Here is a 25687-nt window from a genome sequence, read left to right as displayed (position 1 = left end):
TTGAGACCTCAAAATGTAGAGAACATATTTTCATGATAGGATGTGTCAATGTCAAGAATCAATAACATCAGGGGCGGCAGGTAGGTAGCTTAGTGGTTAAGAGCGTTGTGCCAGTAACCGAAAGGTCGCTGGTTCTAATCCCCGAGCCGACTAGGTGAAAAATCTGTCGGTGCCATTGAGCAAGGCACTTAACCCTAATTGCTCCTGTAAGTCGCTCTGGATAAGAGCGTCTGCTAAATGACAAATTATTATTATCATCAAAACCATAAGCATTCTATACACACTGGTTAGAATAAAGCAGCTCAATTAATATCAACCAACAACACAACAGGGCTTTGCAAAAGAATTCAGACCCCTTGGATTTCGTCACATTTTATTGTGTTACAAAGTGGGATGAAAATGGATTGAATTGTCATTTCTCTCTATCAACAATCTACATAAAATACTCCGTAATGTCAAAGTGGAAGAACAATTATTAAAAAAAGATAGAAAGCTCCTTGAGTGAATACATGTTAGACACACCTTTGGCAGCGATTACAGCTGACTTCCATGGGTAAGTCTATAAGAGCTTCGCACACCTGGATTGTGCAATATTTGCCCATTATTCATTTAAAAATGTCAAGGTGTTGGGGATCATGGCTAGATAGTAAGTCTTGTCATAGATTTTCAAGCAGATTTAAGTCAAACCTGTAATTTGGCCACTGCTAAGCAACTCCAGTGTAGGTTTGGTCTTGTGTTGTTGTGTTGTAGGTTATTGTTCTGCTGAAAGGTGAATTCCACTCTCAGTCTCTGGTGGAAAGCAGACTGCTTCTATTTATCTTGTCAAGCATACCTGACGTCCTGATTCCAAGCATACCTGACGTCCTGATTCCAAGCATACCTGACATCCTGAGTCCAAGCATACCCATACCATGGGCAGCCACCACCATGCTTGAAACTAAGGAGGCAGTTACTCAGTGATGTGTTGTGTTTGCCCCAAACGAAAGGCTTTGCATTTTTGTTTAGTTGTTTTGCAGTATTACTTTAGTGCCTTGTTGAGCAGTTTCATTCCTGTCCACCAGCTCAAATTCAGAAGGACGACTATATCTTTGATGTGTCTGGGTGGTTTAATATATAATCCACAGCATAATTATTAACTTGACCATGCTTAAAGAGATATTCAATGTCTGATTTGTTATTGTTACCTATCTACCAATCACTGCCCTTCTTTGAGGCTTTTGAAAAGCTCCCTGGTCTTTGTACTTGAATCTGTGCTTGAAATTCAATACTTGACTGATGGACCTTACAGATGTTGTATGTATGGAGGACAGAGGAAGGATTAGTCATTCAAACATCATGTTAACCCCTCCTATTTCACACAGACTGAGTTCATGTAACATAGGATTTGTTAAGCCAAATTTTACTCCTGAACTAATTTAGGCTTGCCTAAACAAAGGGGCTGAATACTTATGCAACAACTATACACTGAGTATACAAAACATTAGGAACACCTGCTCTTTCCATGACAGACTGATCAAGTGAAAGCTATGATACCTTATTCATGTCACTTATTAAATCCACTTCAAATCAGTGTAGATGAAAGGGAGGAGATGGGTTAAAGAAGGATTTCTAAGCCTGGAGACAACTGAGACATGGATTGTGTATGTGTGCCATTCAGAGGGTGAATGGGTAAGACAAAAGATTTAAGTGCCTTTGAACAGGGTATGGTAGTAGGTGCCAGGCGCACCCGTTTGAGTGTGTCAACAACTGCACCGCTGCTGGGGTTTTCACGCTCAACAGTTTCCTGTTTGTATTGAGAATGGTCCACCACCCAAAAGACATCAAGCCAACTTGACAACTGTGGGAAGCATTGGAGTCAACATGGGCCAGCATCCCTGTGGAACGCTTTCGACACCTTGTAGAGTCCATGCCCCAACGAATTGAGGCTGTTCTGAGGGCAAAAGGAGGTTCAACTATTTTAGTTGTGAATTTTTTATCAAAAATACAATTATTCCACTTTGTAAATTGGTGACAAAAAATGAATTAAATCAAATGTAATCTCACTTGAAATGAAATCCAAGGGGTCTGAATACTTTTGCACTGTAGTTGTTCTCAGCAATTTTCTCCAACAATGTTGAAAACAAAAAGAGAATATAAAAAAAATACTAAAGTTTGTAACTGACAGTACGAAGCAGGTCAGTGTCTGTTCCTCCTCTTCAGTTGTGAACAGGTCAGTGTCTGTTCCTCCTCCACTTCAGTTGTGAACAGGTCAGTGTCTGTTCCTCCTCCACTTCAGTTGTGAACAGGTCAGTGTCTGTTCTTCCTCCTCTTCAGTTGTGAACAGGTCAGTGTCTGTTCTTCCTCCTCTTCAGTTGTGAACAGGTCAGTGTCTGTTCCTCCTCTTCAGAGGTCAGTGACCTCTCAGGCCAGGAAGCGGGTGTCTTTACGGATCTCTCTCAGAGCTCCCTTAAACTCCTTCGTATAGTTGTGGTTTAACCTCTCCTTTTCCCTCTCCTACTTTGTGTTCCCTCACCTCTTCCCATAGTCCAGCCTAGAGAGAGAAAAATAAGAAGAATCGAGAGAAAGTTTCAAATGAATGCCATGTAAAAAGAAATATAAAAATGTTAAGTGAAGGTAACACACTAACGAGGAAATAGTTCCACTACCTAAATCTTCAAGGAGTAATGCTTCCCAACTAACTCAAATCAACTCTCTCTCACTTCCACAATCTGTCTACTATCTTTGGTGTGAGCAACATGAGTTAAGGTGACACTACAGAGGAATATCTTCCTTCTCTTTCCCAATCTTCAGAAAGGCACAAATAACTGAATTCAGAGATGTCTCACTCACACTTCTACAATCTTTGTTGTGAACAGTTTAAGAGGAATGGGTTTCTTCTTCTCAAACACCAGGGGATGACGTGATGTCTGGGAGCCGGATATGGCTGCAAGGACTTCCCCATGATCCTCCTGGAACAACAAAAGAAACACAAAGTACAAGGTTATATCAGTTATATTACAGCTGTCGAATATGAGTTGAATCAGTCAGTCAACATCCACAGATAAAAGGAAAACAGGAAGCTCTGCTTTGCGTCGGTAAAAATTATAAAAGGGTGTTCATTGGAAACATTGTGTTTTGCTGTCAGATACCATCCACTCACTAACCAGCTAGAAGATCGTACATGTTTAGAATACATTCCATTGTGTAGTGGAAAACCTCCTATACAAAAACATGTGGAAGACAACTTACAATCATTGACAACTAGTGGTGAAATAGCCTACATTTCATTGAGGGTGAGCTGTGAATAAGCATCTTTCTGGTCTGTGTGACCTCTGGTGAAGGTCATTTATCTACTGCTTGACCGCTATTCCCATTTGGTGATGGACAAAAACAAGGACTCACTGTAGTTGCAGGCAGGGGAATGAGGAGTAGTCCGGGGTTGGGGTCAATTCGATTTCAAGTCAGTCATTTCAGGAAGTAAACTGAAATTCCAATTCTCCTTATTGAAATTGACCCTGACCATAGTGTTACATACAGGGTCACTAAAGTGACCACTGCTTCTTTTAAGCAAACAAACATACCATTTGTTTTTCTACGCTCGATTTTGGACACTCATTTAGCGCCATAAAGCAACATTTGCCCAGGGCTGGCTGACAATGCAGTTCCACTCACATGTCAGGCTGTAGTGTACGTATTGACAGGAAGGTGTTTGGAGAGCAGTGTGCTGATTGGCTGGAAGATGTGGCTACAGGAGACAGCCTGAGGACAGACGGGGGGGGACATCATTAGGACAGAATACAAGTACACACTGATTTAATGACCATTTCAACAAACAGGCACATACACACGCGAACTAACGAAAAAACACACTCGGACACACTCACTCACTCACTCACTCACTCACTCACTCACTCACTCACTCACTCACTCACTCACTCACTCACTCACTCCGACACACAGAAAACACACACACACTTCTCTCTCTTGCCCGGGGTGGAATGTGTGAATGCAGTCCACTACCCTACAGGGTCATACTGACTCTCTCTAATCTCATGAGGCTGATTCCTAGCAGCTAACACAATGTTGATAATTACCACACGGCTGAGACTTCACACACACACTCCGTCTATTCACGCAGCACACACACACTCTCCGTCTATTCACGCAGCACACACACACACTCTCCGTCTATTCACGCAGCACACACACACTCTCCGTCTATTCACACAGCACACACACACTCTCCGTCTATTCACGCAGCACACACACACTCTCCGTCTATTCACGCAGCACACACACACTCTCCGTCTATTCACGCAGCACACACACACTGGCCGTCTATTCACACAGCACAGCCCTGCATCGGTCTTTGTAAGCCCCACAATAATCTAGACAATTACGATACGACCGCACACCCAGTGGCTATGGGTATAGATGGTTTATTAGTGGAGGGTGTGTGTGTGTGTTTCAGAGGAAACAATCAACTGATTTAAAACAGTAAAGTGGGTGCCAGTATCATTACTGCTCAAATAAACTAACTAGGGTTGTGACAGTCATGGGAGTCCTCTCCTTTGCTCCTGACTGCCACCGAGTGGGTGCTGTTTTTACTAAGGCATTGGGTGCATGTATTTAATGATACTCATTTGCTCCAAAACAAGCAGCAACAAAGTTTCATCACCTTGTAAAGATTCCACGTTGCCACGGAAACAGACTCAACAGCACATCGGCTGCAGCCTTCAGTCAGCTGTTTGTTCCACAACACCATTCTAAAACTGGCTAGTTTTGTCTCCTCTCTCCTTAGAAACCGACTGTTTGGCCTCCGAGAGTGGCGCAGTGGTCTAAGGCACTGCATCGCAGTGCTTGAGGCGTCACTACAGACCCGGGTTCGATCCCAGGCTGTGTCACAGCCGGCCATGATGGGAAACCCATTAGGCGCCGCACAATTGGCCCAGCGTCGTCCGGGTTAGGGGAGGGTTTGGCCGGCCGGGATTTCCTTGTCCCATCGCGCTCTAGCGACTCCTTGTGGCGGAAGAGGCACCTGCAAGCTGATTTCGGTCGCCAGCTGGACGGTGTTTCCAGCTGGACGGTGTTTGACACATTGGTGCGGCTGGCTTTCAGGTTAAGCGAGCAGTGTGTCAAGAAGCAGTGCGGCTCTTCTTACTCCAGGGTCGTGTTTCGGAGGACGCATGGCTCTCGACCTTCGCCTCTCCCGAGTCCGTACGGGAGTTGCAGCGATGGGACAAGACTGTAACTACCAATTGGATATCACAAAATTGGGGAGAAAAATAAGTAAAAATATTATTACAAAAAAATAGAAAGATAATTGACTGTTAGATGTGAACCAGGATTACTTTTACTTTACTGCTTTTGGGTAAAGTTTGTCGACTTGAAAATGAAGTTCATTAAAACGATAATGACGGTTATTTTATTTTCATGGTGGCGTTCCTCCATAATCATGATAAGGTCTCTACACCTGTTGAATTCGGCGCATGTGCCAAATAAAATGTGATTTGACAATCGTCAGTTACACGATTATACAATTACCATGCCAGCCCTACAACTAACAGCAGCACATATCTTGATGACAATTCTTCAGAATAGCACTACTTCATCCACGTTGACCCTCTTCACTGCTCCTCCTACACTACAATTGCATCCCAAATGGCACCCTATTCCCTATTGGCCCTGGTCAAAGGTAGTGCACTACATAGGGAATAGGGTGCAGACTACATCGTCCCACTCAACAACTTCAGAGGAGGGGTCCACTCGAGTTTGACACCTCATTATTAAACCTATTATTCAGAGTAAGGTCTAGGATAATGGCAGAGGAGGACCTGGCACATAACATAGGACATGGCTTATTTGCTAAACTGTTTCAGTCTTTCTCTCACTCTCCCTCCCCCTCCCCCTCTCCCTCCTTCACCCTCCCTCCCTCACCCTCCGCCTACACAACAAATGTAGTGTGAAGGAGCAATAGAATACTGCTGACTAATTCTGACCAATTGGAATTATCCCAGTGCCCACACTCACTGCCTGCCGGATCTCTGAAGACACACAGCCCAATTTGTTCCTTACTCCTTAGCATTGGGCCTAACCGTTCAAGATAGAGATCTAAAAAGGTCTGGATAGGTACAATCAGTGTAGTGGTGGAGCTGAGTATCTGAAGGGTCTGGATAGGTACAATCAGTGTAGTGGTGGAGCTGTGTATTTGAAGGGATAGGTACAATCAGTGTAGTGGTGGAGCTGTGTATCTGAAGAGTCTGGATAGGTACAATCAGTGTAGTGGTGGAGCTGTGTATTTGAAGGGATAGGTACAATCAGTGTAGTGGTGGAGCTGAGTATCTGAAGGGTCTGGATAGGTACAATCAGTGTAGTGGTGGAGCTGAGTATCTGAAGGGTCTGGATAGGTACAATCAGTGTAGTGGTGGAGCTGTGTATCTGAAGGGTCTGGATAGGTACAATCAGTGTAGTGGTGGAGCTGAGTATCTGAAGGGTCTGGATAGGTACAATCAGTGTAGTGGTGGAGCTGTGTATCTGAAGGGATAGGTACAATCAGTGTAGTGGTGGAGCTGTGTATATGAAGGGTCTGGATAGGTACAATCAGTGTAGTGGTGGAGCTGAGTATCTGAAGGGTCTGGATAGGTACAATCAGTGTAGTGGTGGAGCTGTGTATCTGAAGGGTCTGGATAGGTACAATCAGTGTAGTGGTGGAGCTGACACCATATCACTTCCAGACCTGCTCTCTCAGTCTCACCTGTAGTGGTCCGTGTCCAGGTCGGTGGCGAGGGTGAGCTGCAGCATGGCAGACAGAGGCAGGCTCTTCTTACTCCACGTCTGGCTGGACTCTGGGTCTGACAGCACCAGCAGGTCACTGTCCTTCCCGCTCTACCTGAAGGGCGGCACCACTGAGTAACCTGGAGGGAAGGAAGACGACACGGCGTAGTACCATAAATCAGCCACACCCGCTGTGATGTCAGTTTACATGCCAATCCATGTGTTATTATGTGCTGCTATGCAACTCAGTCAGCCATGTAGGCCTGGTCTCTCTCTCTTTCATCACATCTGACGTTAGAGCAGTAGAACGCTGCTCGTCCACTGCGGTCCTAATGAACACTTATAAATAACCAACAACTTCTGCCTGCCTGCCTGTCTCCACTGTGATTGCCTCGCTGTGTCTGCCAGCCACAGTCTAATACTGCAGAGTGCTGCAGAGTGCAGTCAGGGCACCATGGCAGTAGCAGGGCCCGGTGAAATAGTTTCACAGCCATGCCAAGCCGTCATCGGCAGAATTGAAGCTATGCTAGATGTCAAGATCTCAAACGCCGGTTCCTGCTGATAGACTTCGCAGACTTCAGTTTGTTGCTGTGTTCTAATATTATAATATAACACATGCCATTAAGCAGACGCTTTTATCCAAAGCGACTAAGAGTCATGCGTGCATACATTTTATGTATGGGTGGTCCCGGGAATCGAACCCACTACCATGGCGTTACAAGCGCCATGCTCTATCAACTGAGCTACAAAGGACCATTAAATCGGATAAAGCAGATTCCAGCAATCGTTTGCTCCAGAAATGAATGATTGTGTCACAGATGTTTGCCTCCAACACTGACCCCAACCCTGGTAGTAGACTGATAAACTGGGTCGTATTCGGTAGGAACCAAACGGAAGCAAATAGGCAGAAACGATGAGGGACCTAATTCAATTTGTCCAATAAGAGAAGATAGTACAATAACTCATGAAGATAGAGAGAGTAACACACTACCGTACCTGTAGAGGTCTTATCTGGCATGGCCAGGTGTAGCACACCCAGCAGGAAGTTGATGAGCTCAGGACAGAACCTCTTGGAGAAGGAGAGGTCATCTACAGCCAGGCAGCACAGCACCAGGCCTGATGTCACATCATCTAATGATGTCACTGGACACTGACGACATCACACAAACACACACCGGGGTAAAATATTTAAAAAAATATTAAGCAGAAATCACAACAAACATTCACAGTACACACTAGGCTTGGACGATATACCCTTTGTACCGGCTGAATCTAAAACCAAATCTTGTCCCCTTCGCCAATTGATAAAGGGCTACTTGCTGTTGTGTTCGATAGTGATCCCTCGAGTATGCAAGTGTTTTGGCCAAAATGAGCATTGACGATGCGCACTCAACGTCCCAACTGCCACTTATCAATATTCCAAAATAGCATGACTCACTTGCTACGAAACATGGGTACTGGGAACCTGGGGCACCCACAGGAGCATACTCTGATAGACAGTGAGAATGTTGTAAAAACAAAACTACATTTCTCTACTCCTGCACAAAATATGTGCAAGTATATCAGTCGCCAGTGATTTCATCAACTGGTTTTAGCTTGTTGTAGCCTGCCTGCTGCTAGTTAGCTTCACTGACAAACACAGGGATGGAATTTTAGCTAGCTAGCTAAGGATGTTGGGCATTGCACTGATAAACAGCATGTAGCTTGTCACTTATTTATGATAGTTTGACAGCTTGCTGATGAAGTTGTAGACATGTTCCCAGCAGTCAGTCCTCCTTATGGAAGGAGCATTGCATTTAGTGTTGCACTAGCTAGCTGGTTGGTTAGCTTCTCTTTGGTTTCATATGAAGTCACAGGCTCAGAGCTAGCTAGTTAATAATGGACAGTTTGTGTACATGATCAAACTTTTTTTTTTAAACACGAAACTCCTTACCTAGATGTAACTAAGACATCCTCGAAATTAAACTTCAAAATTATTTACAGATATCTTGATATATCTTGATTTATTCTGACTATTTTTGAGGGCGGCGTAGTAGTGACTGTTGTTGCTGGGTAACATGGTAAGATTCATGGGAAGAAGTTGCTGCCAGGGGCGCCGAGTCGGCATAGGATGCCCAGTCGATAGAGGCTTCGGAAGGACTCAGAGGAGCCCTCGATGACTCAACAACTAGCGTTTGAGATTGACTCGTGAACACGCATATCGAGCGATCGAGTGCTGGAAGGGCTCAAAGTATTCGGTTTGACACTCATACTGGGGTATTTAGACATACCGACTATATGATTTTCAATACCTTAAAAATAAGTTACCTATCGAAAATGTGCCAAATAAATTATATACAGAGCAGGGTTCCAGCTATAATTTGGTTTGCTAACTTGCTAGCTAAGTGGCTAGATGTCAAGATCAAGCTTATTGGTTACAGCAGACAATCAATCCCCTCCTAGATCAAGATCCATGTTCTTTAAATTGTTTTGTTTTGTGCGTCCCTTGTGTGCACTTCTGGTAATACCGAATACCCCGTTATGGTACCCTAGCACACACACTAGTGAAATGACTTTGCTAATGTACTAAAAAGAGGCAAACATTCACATATGCAGATCAACTATAATACAGGCAAACATTTACATATGCAGATCAACCATAATACAAACGTCAAGATGAAAAACTGTCTAAAATATGTTTTCTATCTCCTACTACTCCATGTTACTGCTGGTCGGCCTCTGGTTTTTCTCCAACTGCCATCTTTAACTTCATCTTGCTAGCTAGGGAAGTGATACCACCCATTTTCTGTGTTGGGGAAGGCTCTGGGGTTCTCCGGCCTGCCATCAACATTCACATAACTACAAGCTCATTAAGCTGTTGGAGTGTGGATGTTACATAATAATAACACTTTCATCATCTTTTCCCCTGGCTAGGTTTGCTTTGACAACACCACCATATTCAACACAGAAAAACGACATGACTCCTCGGGTTAAAAGGAAAGTCTGAGTCTTGGTGAAAGTGCAGGCATGTGGCAACAGAAACAATTGAGCAACATCTGGAGCTGAGCCCTCTACATAAACATCATGATCAAAGAGAGAACACGCCGCTCTTCTCCTCTCAAACCGGTTCAAAGCGGACCTAGAATTAAATACTATTCGAAATCATTTCAAATACTTTAGCTGTGCTTGATTGAGCTTGCCTGGCACAATGGATCCACTTGAATAGTCGCAAATCCCGCCCATCTGGCACTCCGAGCAGGCTAGAGCAAACGCTGAAAGTAATTGAAAGATTTCAAATAGTATTTGAACCCAGGTCTGGAGCTCCAACTCCCTTCAAAAAGGGAGACTGGAGGCCAATGGAGACTTCTAATGAGGGGTGGGAAAAGGGTTGATTCAAAGGGGATAGGAGATGATGAAATCCTATGAAAGACTTCAGAAGTTAGACAGGATGGATTAGTTGAGAACAGAGAAGAAGAGAGGAGAGGGTGATTGAGAAGTCTTTTAAATAGCTAAGAGACATGCTTGTTTGTGTTTCTATGGTTGTGAAGGAAGAACATTTCCATTCCAGACAACTTGACACAACCACAGGCTCACACACGGTGGGACAATGACCTTGGTGAGGGTCTGGCTGATGCACAGTAGGGCTGGGGTGGTGACGGGTGGTGGAGGTCTGACATTTCCATTCCAGACAACTTAATGATGAAATGCCTATGTACAATTGAAGTCGGAAGTTTACATACACCTTGGCCAAATACATTTAAACTCAGTTTCACAATTCCTGACATTTAATCCTAGTAAAAATTCCCTGTTTTAGGTCAGTTAGGATCACCACTTTATTTGAAGAATGTGAAATGTCAGAATAATAGTAGAGAGAATTATTTATTTCAGCTTTTATTACTTTCATCACATTCCCAGTGGGTCAGAAGTTTACATACACTCAATTAGTATTTGGTAGCGTTGCCTTTAAATTGTTTAATTTGGGTCAAACGTTTCGGGTAGCCTTCCACAAGCTTCCCACAATAAGTTGGGTGAATTTTGGCCCATTCCTCCTGACAGAGCTGGTGTAACAGAGTAAGGTTTGTAGGCCTCCTTGCTCGCACACGCTTTTTCAGTTCTGCCCACAAATTTTATATAGGTTTGAGGTCAGGGCTTTGTGATGGCCACTCCAATACCTTGACTTTGTTGTCCTTAAGCCATTTTGCCACAACTTTGGAAGTATGCTTGGGGTCATTGTCCATTTGGAATACCCATTTGCGACCAAGCTTTAACTTCCTGACTGATGTCTTGAGATGTTGCTTCAATATATCTACATCATTTTCCTTCCTCGTGATGCCATCTATTTTGTGAAGTGCACCAGTCCCTCCTGCAGCAAAGCACCCCCACAGCATGATGCTGCCACCACCGTGCTTCACGGTTGGGATGGTGTTCTTCGGCTTGCAAGCTACCCCCTTTTTCCTCCAAACATAACTATGGTCATTATGGCAAAACAGTTCTATTTTTGTTTCATCAGACCAGAGGTCATTTCTCCAAAAAGTACAATCTTTGTCCCCATGTGCAGTTGCAAACCGCAGTCTGGCTTTTTTATGGCGGTTTTGGAGCAGTGGCTTCTTCCTTGCTGAGCGGCCTTTCAGGTTATGTCGATACAGGACTCGTTTTACTGTGGATATAGATACTTTTGTACCTGTTTCCTCCAGCATCTTCACAAGGTCCTTTTCTGTTGTTCTGGGATTGATTTCTACTTTTTGCACCAAAGTACGTTAATCTCTAGGAGACAGAACGCATCTCCTTCCTGAGCGGTATGACGGCTGCGTGGTCCCATGGTGTTTATACTTGCGTACTATTGTTTGTACATATGAACGTGGTACCTTCAGACGTTTGGAAATTGCTCCCAAGGATGAACCAGACTTGTGGAGGTCTACAATTCTTTTTCTGAGGTCTTAGTTGATTTCTTTTCATTTTCCCATGATGTCAAGCAAAGAGGCACTGAGTTTGAAGGTAGGCCTTGAAATACATCTACAGGTACACCTCCAATTGACTCAAATGATGTCAATTAGCCTATCAGAAGCTTCTAAAGCCATGACATCATTTTCTGGAATTTTCCAAGCTGTTTAAAGGCACAGTCAACTTAGTGTATGTAAACTTCTGACCCACTGGAATTGTGATTATAGTGAATTATAAGTGAAATAATCTGTCTGTAAACAATTGTTGGAAAAATCACTTGTGTCATGTACAAAGTAGATCTCCTAACCGACTTGCCAAAACTATAGTTTGTTAACAAGAAATTTGTGGAGTGGTTGAAAAACAAGTTTTAATGACTCCAACCTAAGTGTATGTAAACTTATGACTTCAACTTTAGGTTATGTTGTACAGTACCAGTCAAAAGTTTGGACACACCTACTCATTCCAGGGTTTTCTTTATTTTTACTATGTTCTACATTGTAGAATAATAGTGAAGACATCAAAACTATGAAATAACACATATGGAATCATGTAGTAACCAAAAAAAGTGTTAAAGAAATCAAAATATATTTTATATTTGAGATTCTTCAAATAGCCACCCTTTGCCTTGATGACAGCTTTGCACACTCTTAGCACAAACATAGTAGGTGTGTCCAAACTTTTGACTGGTAGTGTAAATGTGAATATGAATTAATGCCCATATTTCAGATTACTCTGAAGTATTTATTGCACTGTACCTAATGATTTATGAAAACTTTCTTAGTGGGTCGATGTCCTCATTGTGGTTTTACAGACGAGTTTAATACGTTTTATGTACACACTGTATTAGAATATTGATGAAATGCACATTGTTACCCATTCACAGGTAGGTATAGCAATATATTTGTTTTCAGGGCCATTTATATAATGATCAGCATGAATTCCATGTCGAGATGGCTGAGGTAAACTCCACTAACCTGTAGTTTTAGTTTGTTGCCCACAGCCAGACTGGGGTGGTTAGACTTCTGCGTCCTGGCCAGGATGATACACCGGTGGTCAGCAGGATGACCCTGGAGCAGGGCCCTTCAGATCACTGGAGCTCTCTGGAGCTGGGAGGAGGAGAGGACAGGTTTACATTCTGAAATAACACCCCCTCCCCCTCCCCCTCCTTTGTCCTCAGAACAGCCTGAATTTGTTGGGGCATGGACTCTACAAGGAAATCTTTCCACAGGGATGCCGGCCCATGTTGACTCCAATACTTCCCACAGTTGTGTCAAGTTGGCTGGAGGTCATTTGGGTGGTGGACCATTCTTGATACACATGGGAAACTGCAAAGTGTGAAAAACCCAGCAGCGTTGCAGTTCTTGACACACTCAAACAGGTGCACCTGGCACCTACTACCATACCCAATTCAAAGGCATTTAAATCTGTTGTCTTGCCCATTCACCCTCTGAATGGCACTCATACACAATCCATGTCTCAATTGTCTCAAGGCTTAAAAATCCTTCTTTAACCTGTCTCCTCCCCTTCATCTACACTGATTGAAGTGGATTTAACAAGTGACATCAATAAGGGATCATAGCTTTCACCTGGTCAGTCTATGTCATGGAAAGAGCATTGACTGTTTTGTACAGTCAATGTACATTGTTTTGTTAGAGGACTCAACAAGAGAGAAACAATGTTTTTAAAATTCAATCAAAAAAAGAAAGGCAAAAAATATATATAAAAAATTGATAAATCAATATTAGCTTTCAATTTGGAACCAGAAAATCATTCTAGAGGTCTAGATGTAGAAAGGAATTAGACCTTTAACTATCCAAGATGGATGATATAAAACAAGGTCTTACCTCAAAGTGTCTGGGAGCTCTGCTTTAGCTGCCTCCGCCTGGGCCTTCCTCTCCTCCCCCTCAGCTGAGGTTTAGTTGCAGGCTCTTCATCCTTCTCTTCTTCCCCCTGCTCTCCTCCCTCGCTTTCCTGCTCAGAGTCCAGGTCTGAGTGGCTATCCTCCTCCTCACCACGCTCTCCTTCACCTCCCTCTTCATTGTCACCCCCCTCCATCTCTGCCACCTCCTTGTTGATGTTCCACTTCCCATCCTATAAAAGAGAAACAGAAGGCACGGTTACTCCTATTGGAGGGATGATGACATCAAAACCCAGAGACACGACGGTCAACTCATATTATAAACTGGGTGGTTCGAGCTCTGAATGTTGATTGGCTGAGATCCGTGGTATACCAGACCATATACCACGGATATGACAAAACATTTATTTTTACTGCTCTAATTACGTTGGTAAGCAGTTTATAATAGCAATAAGGCACCTTGGGGGGTTGTGATATATGTCTCCTGAGTGGCGCAGTGGTCTAAGGCACTGCATCGCAGTGCTAACTGTGCCACTAGAGATCCTGGTTCGAATCCAGGCTCTGTCGCAGCCGGCCGCGACCGGGAGACTCATGGGCGGCGCACAATTGGCCCAGGGTAGGGGAGGAAATGGCCGGCAGGGATGTAGCTCAGTTGATAGAGCATGGCGTTTGTAACGCCAGGGTTGTGGGTTCGTTTCCCACGGGGGGCCAGTATAAAATATATATATATATTCACTAACTGTAAGTCGCTCTGGATAAGAGCGTCTGCTAAATGACTAAAGTGTAAATGTAAAAATATGGCCAACATACCATGGCTAAGAGCTGACTGACTTACTTTCTCCTGTTCTTCTTATTTCTAGTTATCATGTGTTTTCCTTCCACCTTGTTGTTTTTAGTACTTCATTGATATTGATTACTGCGTTGTTGGGTTTAAAGCTGGCAAGAAAGGCATTTCACTGTACTTGTGCATGTGACAATTAAACTTGATATTGTCACCTTGGGGAAATGTCGTTTATGACCTCGTGCATATACAAGACATACACTAGAAATATCAAGCATAAACTCAGACATAGGCACCTCTCTTACCTGATAGGCCAGAGTCTGTATGGTCTCTTACCTGATTGGCCAGAGTCTGTCTGGTCTCTTACCTGATTGGCCAGAGTCTGTCTGGTCTCTTACCTGATTGGCCAGAGTCTGTCTGGTCTCTTACCTGATTGGCCAGAGTCTGTCTGGTCTCTTACCTGATAGGCCAGAGTCTGTCTGGTCTCTTACCTGATAGGCCAGAGTCTGTCTGGTCTCTTACCTGATAGGCCAGAGTCTGTCTGGTCTCTTACCTGATAGGCCAGAGTCTGTCATCTCCGTCCAGGATGAAGCCGTCGTTGAGGTCGTCAGCTGACAGGTGAGTCTGGGTCTTGGTGCTGTCTTCTACGACATCTCCCATCATCCTCCTCAGCCTGGGTCAAGGGTCAAACCACAGACAGGAAACAGTGTCAGTAGACGTCGGCACACAGAGAGGGACTGAAACATCCTTACTGGCTTCTTCTTCCTCTATGATCTGGCAGGACATAATTATATCCAGTACTTTCACCCATCAACGGCCATGAAGGAAAGGTAGAGACATCCATACCTCTAGTTTCTGCAGGCGCTCCCTCTCCTCCCTGGCCACCTCCTCTGGGGTCTTCACCTTCTCTGAGGGCTGAGCCTTCATCTCAAAGCCCAGCTCACGCACCTCCATGTCATACTCATCCAGCTGGAACATACAGGGGGGAGAAACAAAATGAGAACAGAAAACTTAGTAGAGGTAGAATCGTTTTTATCTAAAATGTGTTTCTACAGGTTAGTCTCATTCAAACTGACAGACGGGCCCAAAATACACTGTGCTCTAATGGATTTCTAACCAGACCAGTACAGCTCAGCAGGGTGAAGATGGAACAGATCCACAACAGGCCTGATCAGGTTCTCTCCCCTTGGTTTTGTCCTCCTCTGGTCTGTCAGCCTTGGGGGCATTCTTGTGGGACAGCGGTCGCTGGATGCTCTTCCAGTCCTGGCCCAGCTTCTCAGTCAGCACCTGGTTCTGCCTCGCCCTCTGAGGACATCAAACTACCTGTTAGTCTGGTCTCACCCCAGGCACCTGTATAGCTCTGCTAGGAAAGTTACAGTGAAATAACCCAGAACTGGTGGCTTATACTGTACAGTGGGGGGGGAAATACGAGGTTCCACAGTTACTCCTTATCATTTAGGCTAATTAGGCGAACCACCGTTTCAGCACACAGTGGACCTTTCTGAACCATTCACTCTACATTGTTCCCTTTACCAGGGCAACTGGCACCCCCCCGTTTGTAGGCTCGCGGATCAATTCCGGATCAATATATTTTTTGGAACTCAGTCAGTGTCTCAACTTAGAGTTAGAATAATAGAATACACAAGGTGCAATTTCTAAATTTGATTGGGCATCAGCAGTTTCTCTCTTGTTATTTCAGTCACTGACAGTCACTCAATTAGCAAAGTCAGCAAAAAAAGAAATGCGATTGGAAAGTTAGTCTATCCAGCTATCTTGTAGTAATCAATTACCAGCCGGGGGGCATTCAGATTTTCTATTAAAAACTGCAAACATTTCTCTCCATCCTATGGCACAATGTGTAAAATTGCAGCAAACATTTTAAAACTGTAACATTTTCTCTACGCCCCCATGGCAAAATGTGTAGAATTGCGGGAAATTAACTCTAAACTTCAATATTTTCTCTCCGCTGTCAAGAGGTGGGCCGCTAAAATGTTTTGCTCACAAGGTGTGTGTGGGGGGGGGGGGGGGACACCCAACAAAAATGTCGCTTAGGGCCCCCAAAAGACTAGGGCCGGCTCTGACTGCATGTGTGGGTACAGATGTGGGTCCACAGTGGCCACTACAGTGACTCACAGGTCTGTGGACCCACATCCGTACCCACACATGCAGTCAGAGCCGGCCCTAGTCTTTTGGGGGCCCTAAGCGACATTTTGTTGGGTCCCCCCCCCCCTCCCTCATGATTCGTTTTTTTTGTGGCCCCTCCCCCATCAAAGTTGCCCATAGCTGCTCTATACCATTTCTAAAAGTGTCTAAGAAATAGAGTACCACAGTATGAGTCATAATACCCATAAAACCTAGCGGCCAAAACAGGGAAATGGTTCCAATAGTTTTTCCACCATTCATTTTTCCCATAGGGGACTTTAGAAACACTTAAAATAAGGGCTGTGTTTCGTGTAGACTTACCCTAGAGTGACGTTTAGATAATCATGTAAATCTCTCTAGGACAAGGTGACGCAAAGAAAAAAATAAATGTTACCCCTTTTTTCGATCTTGTCTCATCGCTGCAACTCCCCAATGGGCTCGGGAGGCGAAGGTCAAGTCATGCGCCATCCGAAACATGACCCACCAAACCACGCTTCTTAACACCCACCCGCTTAACCCGGAAGCCAGCCGCACCAATGTGTCGGAGGAAACACCGTTCAACTGACAACCGAGATCAGCCTGCAGGCGCCCGGCCCGCCATAAGGAGTCGCTAGAGCGATAGCGCGAGGAGCCAAGTAAAGCCCCCCTGACCAAACCCTCCCCCAATCCCGGACAACACTGGGCCAATTGTGCGCCGCCCTATGGGACTCCCGATCACGGCCGGTTGTGATACAGCCCGGGATCGAACCCGGGTCTGTAGTGACGCCTCTAGCACTGCGATGCAGTGCCTTAGACCGCTGCGCCACTCGGGAGGCACGACAAGGTGACTTTTATCAACATAGTCGCCCGCATTTACCCCCAACAAATGAAATGCTAATTAGCTGCTAATGTGGCTATCATAAAGAACTACAAATGCCATGATGATCTGGATGAGACTGCCAAATCGAGGCAAAGGTAAGAATCTCTGGATTAACTACAGTGAGGGAAAAAAGTATTTGATCCCCTGCTGATTTTGTACGTTTGCCCACTGACAAAGAAATGATCAGTCTATAATTTTAATGGTAGGTTTATTTGAACAGTGAGAGACAGAATAACAACAAAAAAATCCAGAAAAACGCATGACAAAAATGTTATAAATTGATTTGCATTTTAATGAGGGAAATAAGTATTTGACCCCCTCTCAATCAGAAAGATTTCTGGCTCCCAGGTGTCTTTTATACAGGTAACGAGCTGAGATTAGGAGCACACTCTTAAAGGGAGTGCTCCTAATCTCAGCTTGTTACCTGTATAAAAGACACCTGTCCACAGAAGCAATCAATCAATCAGATTCCAAACTCTCCACCATGGCCAAGACCAAAGAGCTCTCCAAGGATGTCAGGGACAAGATTGTAGATCTACACAAGGCTGGAATGGGCTACAAGACCATCGCCTAGCAGCTTGGTGAGAAGGTGACAACAGTTGGTGCGATTATTCGCAAATGGAAGAAAAACTAAATAACTGTCAATCTCCCTCGGCCTGGGGCTCCATGCAAGATCTCACCTCGTGGAGTTGCAATGATCATGAGAACGGTGAGGAATCAGCCCAGAACTACACGGGAGGATCTTGTCAATGATCTCAAGGCAGCTGGGACCATAGTCACCAAGAAAACAATTGGTAACACACTACGCTGTGAAGGACTGAAATCCTGCAGCGCCCGCAAGGTCCCCCTGCTCAAGAAAGCACATATACATGCCCGTCTGAAGTTTATAATAATAATAATAATAATAATATGCCATTTAGCAGACGCTTTTATCCAAAGCGACTTACAGTCGTGCGTGCATACATTTTTTTGTGTATGGGTGGTCCTGGGGTTCGAACCCACTACCTTGGCGTTACAAGCGCCGTGCTCTACCAGCTGAGCTACAGAGGACCACAAGTTTGCCAATGAACATCTGAATGATTCAGAGGAGAACTGGGTGAAAGTGTTGTGGTCAGATGAGACCAAAATGGAGCTCTTTGGCATCAACTCAACTCGCCGTGTTTGGAGGAGGGGGAATGCTGCCTATGACCCCAAGAACACCATCCCCACCGTCAAACATGGAGGTGGAAACATTATGCTTTGGGGGTGTTTTTCTGCTAAGGGGACAGGACAACTTCACCGCATCAAAGGGACGATGGATGGGGCCATGTACCGTCAAATCTTGGGTGAGAACCTCCTTCCCTCAGCCAGGGCATTGAAAATGGGTCGTGGATGGGTATTCCAGCATGACAATGATCCAAAACACACGGCCAAGGCAACAAAGGAGTGGCTCAAGAAGAAGCACATTAAGGTCCTGGAGTGGCCTAGCCAGTCTCCAGACCTTAATCCCATAGAAAATCTGTGGAGGGAGCTGAAGGTTCGAGTTGCCAAACGTCAGCCTCAACCTTAATGACTTGGAGAAGATCTGCAAAGAGGAGTGGGACAAAATCCCTCGTGAGATGTGTGCAAACCTGGTGGCCAACTACAAGAAACATATGACCTCTGATTGCCAACAAGGGTTTTGCCACCAAGTACTAAGTCATGTTTTGCAGAGGGGTCAAATACTTATTTCCCTCATTAAAATGCAAATCAATTTATAACATTTTTGACATGCGTTTTTCTGGATTTTTTTGTTGTTATTCTGTCTCTCACTGTTCAAATAAACCTACCATTAAAATCATAGACTGATCATTTCTTTGTCAGTGGGCAAACGTACAAAATCAGCAGGGGATCAAATACTTTTTTCCCTCACTGTATCTAATGTTGGCTAACTGTAGTAATGAATAAATTGGCTACATTTCTTTAAATGGACAATTCTATTAACTGTCTTGTGCAAGTATTACATTGACACAATAGTCACGCCAGGGTAAGTCTACACAAAACACAGCCCTTATTTTAAGTGTTTCTAAAATCCCCTATGGGAAAAATGAATGGTGGAAAAACGATTGGAACCATTTCCCTGTTTGACCGCTAGGTTTTATGGGTATTATGACACCTCCACTGTGGGGCTATAATGACAATAAAGTGTATCCTCCAATAGTTGAGGGAAGCTCACCTTTTCCTGTTTGGACTTGAGGATGAGCTCCTCCATGAGTTCCTGTCTGGACTTGGCTGTGGTCCCCCTGATCGTCCTTCTCTCCTGGACTTGGCTGTGGTCCCCCTGATCGTCCTTCTCTCCTGGACTTGGCTGTGGTCCCCCTGATCGTCCTTCTCTCCTGGACTTGGCTTTGTGGTCCCCCTGATCGTCCTTCTCTCCTGGACTTGGCTGTGGTCCCCTTGATCGTCCTTCTCTCCTGGACTTGGCTGTGGTCCCCCTGATCGTCCTTCTCTCCTGGACTTGTCTTTGTGGTCCCCCTGATCGTCCTTCTCTCCTGGACTTGTCTTTGTGGTCCCCCTGATCGTCCTTCTCTCCTGGGGTCTTCCTGCTCCTCCTCCGTAGTGGGACGCTGTCAGCTCGGCTGGAGAACAGGTAGATGAGAAAATAATGGCATTGTTATGGTCCCTACTTCAACAGATAATGCTGCCTCATTTTTACAGACACAAATACTATGTACATCTTTACTGACTTATAGACGACTTCCCATTTGTTTCTCCTTCTCTCCTCTACCCCCTTCTCCTCCACACCCTTCTCTATACCTCCCTCTCCTCCATCCCACCCCCTTCTCTCACTCTCTCCTCCACTATACCTCACTCCTCCACGCCTTCTCTATACCTCCCTCTCCTCCATCCCTCTCCTCCATCCCACCCCCTTCTCCTCCACGCCCTTCTCTATGCCTCCCTCTCCTCCATCCCACCTCCTTCTCTCGCTCTCTCCTCCACTATACCTCTCACTCCTCCACCCCTTCTCTCCTCCACCACCTTCTTGCTCTCTCTCACATTGGTCTACAGCTCCCCACCAATTGTGTGAAGTCTAGGGTCATTGTGTGTCTCACCTGAGAGCATTCCTTTCTCATCGGCTTCATCACCACTGTCTACCATGTCGTTGAGCTTCTCCATCTCAGACAGAGACCGGCCATAGTGGGGTCAACTCCTCCTCCTCATTTAGGTTGTACATGTCCTTCTTGTCCTGGGTACGCTGAAGGAGGACAACATCAACACAGGACAATGTTAAGTTATGGACTTATGGTACATCTTTATACAATACAAATGTATTTGTCCAAATCTTACATTGAAAATGTGTATTTTCTCCTCTCAACCCCTCCACAACACACACTTTTGAGAGGAGCACAGGGTCAGCCAAAGTGTAGCTGCTTTTAGCAATGCGGTTGTATCTACATAAACTAGCGTTGCTCCCTGTTGTATTGGGTTGCACAAAAGGTCAGCGGGAAGCCAGAAGTTAAATGAAATGAAATTTCCAACTTACTGTGCGGTTAAATATACCAGCGTTGCTAAAAGCAGCTAGCCTAAGTGCAGCTCTGCTGGAGCTAGTTTTGCGGTTTATTCCATATAGGACAGGACATGGGAGTAAAATGCGCAGAGGAGAGAACAGAGACGTGTGTCAGTCTGTATAGGATCTTACCTGTCGCTCCATTGAAAACCTCTGCAGGATTTTCTCCTCTGGGTCCATGTTGGTGTCATATTCACCAAAGCGTCGGTCTATGAACTTATTGGCCTTGTCCTTGTATTCCTTCAGCAGTGTCTCTTTCCCCTTGCTGTTATTTAGCATCCATCTAGGCTGGTCCCAGATCTGTTTAGTCAACTCTTATGGACAATCAAAGACCATTGGAGTTGTTAAGACAACACAAACAGATCTAGAGCTAGCATAGATCCATCCACGCCGACATGTGTAACCCTTCATGACCCACTACACTCAGTCCAACCATTACGCTGTGTCTTCAGTATTACCGCTTTACCTGGTTAATGTCAAACTTTTCCCGGTTGATTTTCACCTCGAACGGATTGTTTTTGACCTCCGTGGAAGTTTCCGTCTTGCGAACCTTATCTGCAAGGTTCTTATTTTTCGGCGGTTTCCCATCTAGACCAAGAGTCAAGGCAAGCTAATATAATAACCATGTAAAGTATTGAAATACTGTAACGCTAACTAATGTGATAACTAGCCAACTAGCCACGAATGCTAGCTAAAGTTTGCATAAACATTGGTTACGTTGTCAAGTCAAACATCATGTCAATTATGACATACCTTCAGGTGTGCTGGACACGAGTTGAATCGAAGAGGTACATAAACCCCTTGAATATATTTTAGAGAATGTATTTATTTGTCATTGTATAGCTACGTTGTTTCACTCCAGAAATCCAGCATGTACGAGGTCGTAAAGAGGCGACTCCTCGTGAGTTGACTTGCAGGGAATATTATACAGCGCCGCCTTCTGGAAACCCCTAACAGTCCACTTATTTGGCCAACTAACAGAGAGCCTCTTTGGTGCTATAAATAATTAGTTGTGCTAGTAGCTTATACAATATAAAACGAAAATAATCTTGAATCATGAATCTTGAAGACATTAGTCATCTAATAATTAATTGAATCACACAAAAACAAATTGGTTTTGAAGGATTTTTATTCATGGTTAAAAAACAAACAGTACCATGAAAAGAGATGGTAGTGAATCTATAGATGGTATAATGACATGTTTGTATGGGAAATAGTTCAAAGAATACATTGCTGCGAGTTTAAAACAATTCTAAGTGACTACAAATAAAACAGTTACTAAGGACTTAGTATTTTTATTAGCACAATAATTGCAAAGTAAAAGTGAGTTACAGTCATAAATGTAGAGAGACATACAATACAAGCTCAAAGCCTTAGTTTCATGCCATGCAGTCCTTCAGGTTCAGGGAACAGGCTAATGTTCTCAGCTTACATCATGTAATATAGCAGGTTTATAATAGCCTGGACCTAGAGCAGTTAGTGCCGTCTTGCCAACTCCTAGTCATTCTCAAGACATTGTTTCAAGACTGCACAAACCGATCTAAGACCAGGCTAGGTTTTTATAGTGGTCTAAGCCAAGCTTCACAGACAAGTGGGATTCATTAATGACATTATCCGGTATTAATGCCCGTCTGCCTGCCAACCATTTTAAAAGACAAGGTGTAGTCGCTAGCCTGGTCCCAGATCGGTTTGTGTCATCTTGCCAATTCCTATCGTCATTGGCATGGCAGCACAAACATATCTGGGACCAGGCTGTAAGATCTCACCAACTAGATAGATTACTGTACTATATCTCCAGTGTCTTGAGTGCAACTTGAAAGCGAGATGTTTTCTTGAGACAGTCTTTTCATTTCAAAGGGGTTTCACAGGATAGTCCATTGAGCTGTGGTCACAGGTTATGCATGCAGCGTTAAAATGGTGAGATGTGCCTTAAAGCAACGGTATTCCTACATTCCATATTCCCACTATTAGTCTGAATCCAGATGGAATTGTTTCATTTCACCCTCAGTTTGGATCCAGGCAAGCCTACGGTTTCCTCTAAAAGCAATGGTAAAACAAGAGGAGAGTTCCAGGCAGTGTTATATTGAAGTTGAGGTGCTTCAGTTCACAGTGCTCTCACAGCAAGTGAAAATGACAATTGTTTTTTGTTGTTGAGAATGACAAAAGAAGTCGACTATAGCTATATCCTTAACCATACAAAATCTATTTGTGTTCTGTCTTGTAACTGTAGCCATCTTTTGTCCTCTTATGTTCCATTTGTCTTTCCTGTGACTGAAAGAAGGAAGAGCTAAAGCAAGCCAAGTATACCGGATTATATAACAACACTTCTGCCCTAGTTCCTACACCAGGGTTCTTCAATTCCGGTCCTGGAGGGCCGAAACACCTCTGTTTTTCATCCTCTCCTTCTAATCAGGGGCTAATTCAGACCTGGGACACCAGGTGAGTGCAATGAACTACCAGGTAGAAATTAAAAAACAGAAGTGTTTCGGCCCTCCAGGACCGGAATTGAAGAACCCTGCCCTACACATTCCTGCAACATGGCCATACAGCCTGTGTACACCGGTGCAATACCAGCAGTCTCACCAGGTACCACCAACCCTGGTTGATAGAGGTGACTGATATAGAATGTCAAACCCTGATTAAGAGTTAACTTCTGCTATTCTCGACATGATTTGAGTTCTTACGGGCCACAGGGCACACATGCATGATGAGTCACACAATAAATATGTATAAATGGTAGTGTTTTACTTTGTCCATCAGGCCCTTTTATATACCCAACTGTTATACTGCAGAGAGGAAAACCCGCTCTTGTACCCCATGTTGTTTGAGTTAACAGATTTAACGCTAATGTTAGACATCAGAAATTAGCACCGTGCAGTTGGTCGTTTTTAAATCTTGAATCAGTTTCCACCAGTTTAGTTAAATGACAGAGTACAAGCTTTTCTTTGTTTTTGCACTCCTTGTTTTTTTTTTTTTAAAGACACTTTGATATAATTCAATACAACCCCAATACATTCTAGTGGTTAATCAGGTTTTAGTAAAACACATTTTTTAAACAAATAAAAAAGGGAAATAAAAATCTACTTCTCACTTAAAAGTAGTAGGCCTAAATAAACAAGCGTAAGAAGCCACACACTGCACTGAACCAGACTGAATGCACACAGTCATTCACCACAGAGCAACCGTTATTAAAACTTAATAAGCACATTATTTTTAAATATAAAATTGGCACACACTAGGAGGTGAACACAGAGTTATAAAGCCAGACAAACAAATAATAATAATAAGCGTGTGGGGTCAAAGGTTGTGGGGTTGTGGCTCGCTCAAGGGGAAGCGTGAGAGGGGAGGAGTCATCTAGGGTTCCTTAGCTTTTTCAGCCTTTTCTTCAGTCTTCTTTTTGTTTTTCTTGAGGAAGGAAGGAGTGCGGAACTTCTTCTTCTTCTTGGAAGGCGATTTGCTGGGGGATTCGTCGCCGTCCTGTTCGCCGTCTTGGTCGCCGGCAGCATCAGCAGGCTCCTCCCCCTCGGCGGTGGGCTGTTCGGTGGCAGCGGGAGTGGCAGGATCTTCGGCAGGGAGGGAGGGGACTGGGGCGTCGGAGGGTTCGTCGTCTGGGGTCAGGTCAGGGAGGGTCTGTCTCAGTGTAGCCTGGTCACTCTCATCCTTATAGGTGTGCTCCAGCTGAGACTCTGTGGGTGAGTGGGTGGTGGGGGATGTAGTTAGGAGGAAATGGTTCATTTGCAGGACCTGCAAAGCGGCTGCAATACAGACAAAACTACCATTGAAAGCTAATAAGAGATTTGGCTTTTAAAATATCACTCTACTCTCACTTGGGAGGAGTGATACCTCTAATTTTCTTCTGCAATCATTTAGTCTTTGTTCCATAGTCCAGCTTGTGGAGAACACATTATCACTAAAGACCTGTATCACTATATCATCCATGAAAACTGACACGCTACAATACTTCTGCAGATCAGAATCTTTGGGCACCAATCAGACAACATGCTCCTCGGCCGAGGCATGCCTATACAGTGGGGAGAACAAGTATTTGATACACTGCCGATTTTGCAGGCTTTCCTACTTACAAAGCATGTAGAGGTCTGTAATTTTTTATCATAGGTACACTTCAACTGTGAGAGACGGAATCTAAAACAAAAATCCAGAAAATCACAATGTATGATTTTTAAGTAATTAATTTGCATTTTATTGCATGACATAAGTATTTGATCACCTACCAACCAGTAAGAATTCCGGCTCTCATAGACCTGTTAGTTTTTCTTTAAGAAGCCCTCCTGTTCTCCACTCATTACCTGTATTAACTGCACCTGTTTGAACTCGTTACCTGTATAAAAGACACCTGTCCACACACTCAATCAAACAGACTCCAACCTCTCCACAATGGCCAAGACCAGAGAGCTGTGTAAGGACATCAGGGATAAAATTGTAGACCCGCACAAGGCTGGGATGGGCTACAGGACAATAGGCAAGCAGCTTGGTGAGAAGGCAACAACTGTTGGCGCAATTATTAGAAAATGGAAGAAGTTCAAGATGACGGTCAATCACCCTCGGTCTGGGGCTCCATGCAAGATCTCACCTCGTGGGGCATCAATGATCATGAGGAAGGTGAGGGATCAGCCCAGAACTACACGGCAGGACCTGGTCAATGACCTGAAGAGAGCTGGGACCACAGTCTCAAAGAAAACCATTAGTAACACACTACGCCGTCATGGATTAAAATCCTGCAGCGCACGCAAGGTCCCCCTGCTCAAGCCAGCGCATGTCCAGGCCAGTCTGAAGTTTGCCATTGACCATCTGGATGATCCAGAGGAGGAATGGGAGAAGGTCATGTGG

At 44.3% G+C, this 25687-nt stretch overlaps 1 protein-coding gene and 1 pseudogene across 6 annotated transcripts in view; both read right to left on the bottom strand.

Moving 5' to 3' along the window:
* On the bottom strand, positions 1-22177 carry LOC311135809 (nucleolar protein 14-like; annotated as a pseudogene). Its single transcript, XR_014615414.1, has 15 exons — positions 22172-22177; positions 21306-21449; positions 20972-21151; positions 20385-20527; positions 19508-19910; positions 15446-15615; positions 15151-15322; positions 14866-14985; positions 13518-13764; positions 12648-12779; positions 7750-7903; positions 6734-6893; positions 3652-3738; positions 2830-2948; positions 1-2530 (listed from the first exon to the last, which is right to left on the bottom strand). The product of XR_014615414.1 is annotated as a nucleolar protein 14-like (transcript).
* The window catches only part of LOC311136695 (alpha-adducin-like), a 44090-nt gene continuing 40353 nt past the window's right edge, over positions 21951-25687 (bottom strand). For 2 of the 5 annotated variants that reach the window (XM_084170927.1, XM_084170929.1), the window contains one exon: positions 21951-24594. In XM_084170927.1, coding sequence (XP_084027053.1) covers positions 24194-24594 — 401 coding nt within the window. In that variant the 3' untranslated portion in view covers positions 21951-24193. The remainder of the gene's footprint in view (positions 24595-25687) is intronic. The other 3 variants (XM_084170928.1, XM_084170930.1, XM_084170931.1) reach the window with 2 other exon arrangements.

The sequence above is a fragment of the Coregonus lavaretus genome (genome assembly GCF_964263955.1).
Source record: "Coregonus lavaretus genome assembly, chromosome: 10".
Classification (NCBI taxonomy): Eukaryota; Metazoa; Chordata; class Actinopteri; order Salmoniformes; family Salmonidae; genus Coregonus; species Coregonus lavaretus.
Note: the sequence above shows the minus strand (reverse complement) of the source record. Positions and strands in the feature narration are given on the sequence as shown.